We start from the raw sequence: 9,905 nt of genomic DNA, 5'->3' as shown, positions 1-9,905 counted from the left end.
CATCAGATATCGATATTCTTTACCAGGTAAATGTGATAAATAAACATCAGATAAAGATATTCTTTACCAGTTTAATGTGATAAATAAACATCAGATATCGATATTCTTTACCAGGTAAATGTGATAAATAAACATCAGATATCGATATTCTCAACCAGGTTAATGTGATAAATAAATATCAAATATCGATATTCTCAACCAGGTAAATGTGATAAATAAACATCAGATATCAATATTCTCAACCAGGTTAATGTGATAAATAAACATCAGATATCGATATTCTTTACCAGGTAAATGTGATAAATAAACATCAGATAAAGATATTCTCAACCAGCTAAATGTGATAAATAAACATCAGATATAGATATTCTCTACCAGGTAAATGTGATAAATATACATCAGATATCGATATTCTTTACCAGGTAAATGTGACACATAAACATCAGATATCGATATTCTCTACCAAGTAAATGTGATAAATAAACATCAGATATCGATATTCTTTACCAGCTAAATGTGATAAATAAACATCAGATATCGATATTCTTTACCAGGTAAATGTGATAAATAAACATCAGATATAGATATTCTCTACCAGGTAAATGTGATAAATAAAAATCAGATATCGATATTCTTTACCAGGTAAATGTGATAAATAAACATCAGATATCGATATTCTCTACCAGGTAAATGTGATAAATAAACATCAGATATCGATATTCTTTACCAGGTAAATGTGATAAATAAACACCAGATATCGATATTCTCTACCAGGTAAATAGATGTTTATTTATCAAATATAAAATATGAATACCTGATGGTTCAGTCCACGTACATTTATTTAATAGGAAATATGAATACCTGATGGTTCAGTCCACGTACATTTATCTGATGTTTATTCATCACATTTACCTGGTAAAGAATATCGATATCTGATGTTTATTCATCACATTTACCTGGTAAAGAATATCGATATCTGATGTTTATTTATCACATTTACCTGGTAAAGAATATCGATATTCAAGTAAATGTAAGTGGACTGAACCACCAGATATTGATATTTCCTATTAAGTAAATGTAAGTGGACTGAACCATCAGATATTGATATTTCCTATTAAGTAAATGTAAGTGGACTGTACCATCAGATATTGATATTTCCTATTAATTAAATGTACGTGGACTGAATCGCCAGGTATTGATATTTCCTATTAAGTAAATGTACGTGGACTGAATCGCCAGGTATTGATATTTCCTATTAAGTAAATGTACGTGGACTGAACCATCAGGTATTGATACTGCCTATTAAATAGATGTACGTGGACTGAACCATCAAGTATTGATATTTCCTATTAAGTTGATGTACATGGACTGAACCATCAGGTATTCATATTTCCTATTAAGTAGATGTACATGGACTGAACCATCAGGTATTCATATTTCTTATTAAGTAGATGTACATGGACTGAACCATCAAGTATTGATATTTCCTATTAAGTAAATGTACGTGGACTGAACCATCAGGTATTCATATTTCCTATTAAGTAGATGTACATGGACTGAACCATCAAGTATTGATATTTCCTATTAAGTAAATGTACGTGGACTGAACCATCAGGTATTGATATTTCCTATTAAGTAAATATAAGTGGACTGAACCATCAGGTATTGATATCTCTTATTAAGTAAATATAAATGGACTGAACTATCAGATATTGATATTTCCTATTAAGTAAATGTACACTGACTGAACCATCAGATATCGATATTCCCTACCAGGTAAAGTTACGTGGACTGAACTCCTTATAAGATGAGTCTTCGGTAACGCACGTGATGTAATTTGTATACTGATATGAAAACAAACTAAAAAATTAGCGCAATCCTTAAACTTCGATGAAGGCCTAATCATTACATCGAGCTTCAGTTTTATTTCTGACCAAATATTATCTCTGATTAGTTATTTTTATTTTTGAACTTTTTAAAACACTGATATTCATGTCAATATTTTCGTACTATCATACTTACCTAGCATAAAATGTCAGCACTTTCGTACTATCATACTTACCTAGCATAAAATGTCAGCAATTTCGTACTATCATACTCACCTAGCATAAAATGTCAACACTTTCGTACTATCATACTTACCTAGCATAAAATGTCAGCACTTTCGTACTATCATACTTTCCTAGTATAAAATGTCAGCACTTTCGTACTATTATATTTACCTAGCATAAAATGTCAGCACTTTCTTACTATCATATTTACCTAGCATAAAATGTCAGCACTTTCTTACTATCATATTTACCTAGCATAAAATGTCAATATTTTCGTACTATCATACTTACCTAGCATAAAATGTCAGCACTTTCGTACTATCATACTTACCTAGCATAAAATGTCAGCACTTTCGTACTATCATACATACCTAGCATAAAATGTCAGCAATTTCGTACTATCATATTTACCTAGCATAAAATGTTAACACTTTCGTACTATCATAATTACGTAACATAAAATGTCAACACTTTCGTACTATCATATTTACCTAGCATAAAATGGCAGCACTTTTGTACTATCATATTTACCTAGCATAAAATGGCAGCACTTTCGTACTATCATATTTACCTAGCATAACATGCTGATCAGATTTAATAATACACCTCTCCTTAGTTGAATCGTATTAAAAATGGCATCTATTAATCCTTCTGTCTGACTCTCTCTCCCTGGATAACTGTTTTTCTATTTAATTATACTAAGGTTAACCATACTTTATAATAATGGTGTTCAGAGTTGCTCTGGTTATTATTTCACCTATTGTCGAGAGTCCTCGGTATAAAGACCACCGTTACATACTACTGCCCAGTATCACAGTTTATATTGTAACTTCCGTAACTACTGCCCAGTGTCACAGTATATATTGTAACTTCCGTAACTACTGCCCAGTGTCACAGTTTACAATGTAACTTCTGTAATTACTGCCCAGTATCACAGTTTATATTGTAACATCTGTAACTACTGCCCAGTGTCACATTTTATATTGTAACTTCTGTAACTACTACCCAGTATCACAGTTTATATTGTAACTTCTGTAACTACTGCCCAGTATCACAGTTTATATTGTAACTTCTGTAACGACTGCCCAGTATCACAGTTTATATTGTAACTTCTGTAACTTCTGCCCAGTGTCTCATTTTATATTGTAACTTCTTTAAAGTGAATTTTCAAACATTCACTGGAGACACGAGGACATCGGTTTCTAAGACAACGTTTAAATGGACCACTAGTACGTGTATTTGTTGGTGTTATATTAGTGGAATTAATAGGTACGTGTATCTGTTGGTATTGTACCAGTGGAGTTAATAGGTACGTGTATCTGTTCAACCATTTGACCATTGTATAAATATTTGATGACAGCTGATACAGGACCATTGTTTAAAGATTTGATGACTTGATCTGATCCTGGACCATTGTTTAAAAATTAGATGACATGAGCTGATCCAGACCATTGTTTAAAGATTTGATGACATGAGCTGAACCAAGACCATTGTTGAATGATTTGATGACAAGCTGATCCAGGACCATTGTTCAACAGTTTGATGACAAGCTGATCCAGGACCATTGTTTAAAGATTTGATGACATGAGCTGATCCAGGACCATTTTTCAACGCTTTGATGACAAGCTGATCCAGGACCATTGTTTAAAGATTTGATGATACATACTGATCCAGGACCATTGTTCAACGATTTGATGACAAGCTGATCCAGGATCATTGTTCAACGATTTGATGATACATACTGATCCAAGACCATTGTTGAATGATTTGATGACAAACGGATCCAGGACCATTGTTCAACGGTTTGATTACAAGCTGATACAGGACCATTGTTCAAAGATTTGATGACATGAGCTGATCCAGGACCATTGTTCAACGGTTTGATGACAAGCTGATCCAGGATCATTGTTCAACGATTTGATGATACATACTGATCCAGGATCATTGTTTAAAGATTTGATGACATAAGCTGATCCAGGATCATTGTTCAACGATTTGATGACACATGTTGATCCAGGACCATTGTTAAATGATTTGATAACAAGCTCATCCAAGATCATTGTTCAACGATTTGATGATACATGCTGATCCAGGACCATTGTTTAAATATTTGATGACAAGCTGATCCAGGACCATTGTTCAACTATTTGATGATACATGGAGATCCAGGACCGTTGTTGAACGATTTGATGACATGGATAGTACAGTCTTGACCAAAATGTATGCATATTCTGTAGAAAATTATTATTAAGATGGAATACAAATACACCTAGTGCTGTCAAACTTGGAAATGCATGTTATAATAAACATCTACATATGTAATTTGTATAATGAGACAGGTTCTATGGACATCATGAATGATTTATTAGAACAACAAACAATTTTATCAGACAGCTGTAGAAAGATGTGTAATTCAACATTTCACCTATCACAACAAAACCTTACCAAAACATATATAAGAACAAAATATAACATCAAATTATTATAAATAGCGTCTGTAACCTTATATCAGTTCATATTAAACATTCAGTACTTGGTTGGTCCTCCTCGTACTCTAATAACTTCTGCAAGGCGACGTGTCATGCTGTTGATGAGATTATTGATGTAATACACCGTGATTTCATCTCAACTTGTCACTAGAAGGCGCTGCAACTCAGCCACAGTAGATAGTTTAGTGTCGTGGTTAGAAATTTTCCAGCTCAGTTCTGCCCAACACTTCTCAATGGGATTACAATCTGGAGACTTTGTTGACCATGACAATCTTGTAACGTCCTCCTGGTCGAGATAATCTTGTACAATACTTGCACTGTGGGCAGTGGCATTGTCGTCCTGGAACACAAAGTTATTGCCAAACCTTACCCTAGCATATGGTAAAATATCGTCTCTATCTGATGCCTGTAGGAGGCGCCACTGACGTTTCCCTGAAGGATATGAAGAGCAGTTTTCTATGATGATGAATAGCTGCCCAAACATGTACTGCACCACCTCCTGTGAAAGACAATCTTACCTCATCTGTTCACCAGTTAAACGACGAACACGAATCAACCATCAGCTCTAACTGCTGTTGGCATGCTGTTTTGCCCAAGTTACACGGTGACAGCGGTGAATTCTGAGTAATATCAGTTTGCAGATAGCCCTTGGTGTAAAATAAACTTCTTTAGTCAGTCTCCTATTCACTGTTCTTTTGGATACCCTGTAATGAATGTGTTCTTGCCATTCCTGTAGTAAGATGTTTCAAGACTTCTTTCTGTCTTGACGTGTTAAGCTGATCAAAACAAAGTCATCTCGAGTAGTAGTTTTTCGGCGTCTACCAGTAAACTTTCCTGTAGTAACGTTTTCTGTAGTCTGATGGTGCTTCAAAATTCTGGATATAGTACAATGAGGGTACCCTACTGTTCTGGAAATGTCCATTTATCTCATCCATTTCTAGACAGTCCAACAATTTTACGCCCTATAACTTCTGGCACGCGACGAGGCATGACTCTACAATTAGTAAACAGAAACTGTCTGAACCAATCGTTGATCTATTTCTAAAAAGATTATACCAAAAGCACACTCTTTTATAGAAAACAGTAGCGTACGTGTTCATTGTCTAACAAATGTTTAAAACAACTTATACAGACAAGAATTACAACTCGCACATGTTTTTCCGATCATTCGCTACCTTCTCTGTTACTACTCGGGCATTTACTCAATAACTACTCCATGTATGTAGACAATAACATAAATATAGAACATTTTACAAATATTTTGGCCATTACTGTAATTTAGATATACTTTCAAACAACTTCAGAAAAGACCAGTTCAAAAAACAAAAAAGTTTATTTTTCTTTCAGAATATAAGCTCGATCTTATAATAAGAAAAGTAGTTTATCTTATGATCATATGGATTCGTTTGATAAACGTAAACCAACAAAATAAACATTTTACAGCATATTGAGGGAATGTAATCTTTCAGACGAAGACTATAAACATGCACAAAATGTTTGGAGAGAGCTTAATATTAAAAAAACAACAACATGGGAGAATATTTTTATATAAAAACTGATGTTTTGATATTAGCGGATACTTTCGAAAACTTTGGAGATCTTTGTATAAAAATATATAAATTACACCCTGTTTGATGCTACAGAGAACCTGGTTTATCATGTTAAAATGACTGATGTTGAATTACAATTATTGACTCAATATGATATGATCTTAATACTTGAGAAAGGTAATCGTGAAGATAAATCCAAACGAGAAACAAATACATGAAAGGTTATTATCGTTATAAATAGTTTATTTATTTAGATTATCTAGATGCTAATAACATATATAGATGGGCAATAAATCAATATTTAACTGGTGAAGGATTTAATTGGAGTGAAACAAATGTTGATGTAATGAAAGTAAGTCAATCAGATTTATTGCCACACTACCCGGTCAATCACATTTATTTCCACAATACCTATCAATAACACTTATTTCCACAATAACTTGTCATTCACATTTATTGCCACAATACCCATTTAGTCACATTTATTATCACAATAACCTGCCATTCACATTTATTGTCACAATACCCTGTCAATCACATTTATTGCCACAATACCTTGTCAATAACACTTATTGCCACGATACCCTGTCAATAACACTTATTGCCACAATACCCTGTCAATCACATTTATTTCTACAATACCCTGTCATTCACAATTGTTGCCACAATACCAGTCAATCACATTTATTGCCACAATACCCTGTGAATGACATTTATTGCCACAATAACCTGTCAGTAACACTTATTGCCTCAATACCGTGTCAATAACACTTTGTTGCCACAATACCCTGTCAATAACACTTATTGCCACAATACCCTGTCAATAACACTTGTTGGCACAATAACCTGTCAATCACATTTATTTTTAAAATGTACTCATCCTTCAGTGTCACAGTGATAACTTTAAATTTTTATAACTCTATACACCGGGACTCGATACCAGTTGTGAGCACAATACAGATAGTCTATTGTGTAACTAGAAACAAACGAACTAATAAAAATGTAATGTCCTATATATCACGTTATTTCTTTACATAATACCCTATGTATGACATGTAAATCACGTTTACTTTTACATTACCCTCTCAGTCACATTTGTTGATATCATGACCTGCCAATAAAATGAAATTTATATCGTTTTGTATTTCACATTACTTCTTTTCACAATTCCATTTATGTCAGATTTACAATGTCATGTATATCGTAGTCTTATACTTACAATGTCATGTATATCGTAGTCTTATACTTACAATGTCACGTATATCGTAGTTCTTATACTTACAATATCATGTATATCGTAGTCTTATACTTACAATATCATGTATATCGTAGTTCTTATACTTACAATATCATGTATATCGTAGTCTTATACTTACAATATCATGTATATCGTAGTTCTTATACTTACAATATCATGTATATAGTAGTTCTTATACTTACAATATCATGTGTATTGTATTTCTTATATCTACAATACCCTGTGTATTGTATTTCTTATATCTACAATGGCATGTGTATTGTATTTCTTATATCTACAATGTCATGTACGTTGTATTTCTTATGTCTCCAATGGCCTATTGTTGTATTTCTTATATCTACAATGTCATGTATATTGTATTTCTTATATCTACAATGGCCTATTATTGTATTTTTTATATCTACAATGCTCTCTGTATTGTATTTAGTTTAATAAGGAAGTTCCATGTATTAGGGCTTCAGGAAGTAATATAGCGTCTAGTTAATTAACAAACATTATGCAGCAACGGTAAGTAATATAGCATCCAATTAATTAACAAACATTAGGCAGCTGCAGGAAGTAATATAGCATATAATTAATTAACAAATATTATGCAGCTTCAGGAAGTAATATAGCGTCTAATTAATTAACAAACATTAAGCAGCTTCAGGAAGTAACACAGCAGCTAAGTAATTAACAAACATTAAGCAGCTTCAGGAAGTAATATAGCGTCTAATTACTTAAGAAACATTATGCAGCTTCAGGAAGTAATATAGCGTCTAATTAATTAACAAACATTAGGCAGCTTCAGGAAGTAATATAGCGTCTAATTAATTAACAAACATTATGCAGCTTCAGGAAGTAATATATCGTCTAATTAATTAAGAAACATTATGCAGCTTCAAGAAGTAACATAGCATCTAATTAATCAACAAACATTATGCAGCTTCGGTAAGTAATATAGCATCTAATTAATTAAAAAACATTATGCAACTTCGGTAAGTAATATAGCGTCTAATTAATTAACAAACATTAGGCAGCTTCAGGAAGTAATATAGCGTCTAATTAATTAAGAAATATTATGCAGCTTCAGGAAGTAATATAGCGTCTAATTAATTAAGAAATTAATATAGGTTCAGGAAGTAATATAGCGTCTAATTAATTAAGAAACATTATGCAGCTTCAGGAAGTATTATGCCGCCTAATTAATTAAGAAATATTATGCTGCTTCAGGAAATCGCATGGTGTTGATTAATAAATTAACATGTAGTTTTAGAAGTTAGTTTGGTGTTTATTAATGAATTAACATGTAGTTTATAAGTTAGTTTGGTGTTGATTAATAAATTAACATATAGTGTTAGAAGTTAGTTTGGTGTTTATTAATGAATTAACGTGTAGTTTTAGAAGCTAGTTTGGTGTTTATTAATGAATTAACATATAGTTTTAGAACTTAGTTTGGTGTTCATTAATAAATTGTCATGTAGTTTCAGAAGTTAGTTTGGTGTTGATTAATAAATTACCATGTAGTTTTAGAAGGTACTTTGGTATTTATTAATGAATTAATATGTAGGTCTAGAAATTAGTTTGGTGTTGTTTAATAAATTGCCATGTAATTTTAGAAGTTAGTTTGGTGTTGATTAATAAATGAACATGTAGTGTTAGAAGTTAGTTTGGTGTTTATTAATGAATTAACGTGTAGTGTTAGAAGTTAGTTTGGTGTTTATTAATGAATTAACGTGTAGTTTTAGAAGTTAGTTTGGTGTTTATTAATGAATTAACATGCAGTTTTAGAAGTTAGTTTGGTGTTCATTAATAAATCGTCATGTAGTTTCAGAAGTTAGTTTGGTGTTGATTAATAAATTACCATGTAGTTTTAGAAGGTACTTTGGTGTTTATTAATGAATTAATGTGTAGTTTTAGAAATTAGTTTGGTGTTGATTAATAAATTGCCATGTAATTTTAGAAGTTAGTTTGTAATTTATTAATAAATTAACATGTAGTTTTAGAATTTAATTTGGTGTTTATTAAGAAATTGACATGTATTATGGCCTTAGGAAGTAATATAGCGTGTATTTATAAAGTCTTAGTTCTGCAGGATACAATGGAGTGTTTATTAAAATAGTGTCACGCAGCTTCATGAAATAGTATTGTGTTTATTTTGTATTTTTACTTCTTTTAGTTTGTTCGCTAATGAAGCTAGGTGTGGCGGGTATTTTTGGGACCCAGTCAGACGTCACTAGTATGCATGTCCAATCCATCTGTGATGCCCTGGATATCCCCCACGTAGAGGCTCGATGGGACTTTCAACTCCAACGTCAACGTTTACCCATTAACCTGTTTCCTCGTCCAGCCATGCTCGGTAAAGCCTATGTAGACCTCGTCAGGATCTGGGGATGGACAGAGTTCTGCCTGGTGTACGAAGAAAGCGAAGGTGGGAATACATGTGTTCATTCCCAAATAAAATGTTTTTAATTGTGTATCAGTTTAACGTTGAATATTATTTATGATTTTAACTTTATACACAAGTGCCAAAATACAATAATTACACACAAATATTATGAAATACTATAAATACTTC

The 9,905-nt window shown here is 32.4% G+C and overlaps 1 protein-coding gene across 1 annotated transcript in view; it reads left to right on the top strand.

Annotated features, from left to right (window-relative positions):
- Positions 1 to 9,506: 9,506 nt before the first annotated feature.
- The window catches only part of LOC106474645 (glutamate receptor ionotropic, kainate 1-like), a gene marked incomplete at both ends in the record, with an annotated part of 30,396 nt that continues 29,997 nt past the window's right edge, over positions 9,507 to 9,905 (top strand). Inside the window, one exon of the mRNA XM_013935336.1 lies at positions 9,507 to 9,758. Within this exon, the coding sequence (XP_013790790.1) occupies positions 9,507 to 9,758 (252 nt within the window). The remainder of the gene's footprint in view (positions 9,759 to 9,905) is intronic.

Source organism: Limulus polyphemus, unplaced genomic scaffold, assembly GCF_000517525.1.
Source record: "Limulus polyphemus unplaced genomic scaffold, Limulus_polyphemus-2.1.2 Scaffold7474, whole genome shotgun sequence".
NCBI classification, from domain to species: domain Eukaryota; kingdom Metazoa; phylum Arthropoda; class Merostomata; order Xiphosura; family Limulidae; genus Limulus; species Limulus polyphemus.
Note: the sequence above shows the minus strand (reverse complement) of the source record. Positions and strands in the feature narration are given on the sequence as shown.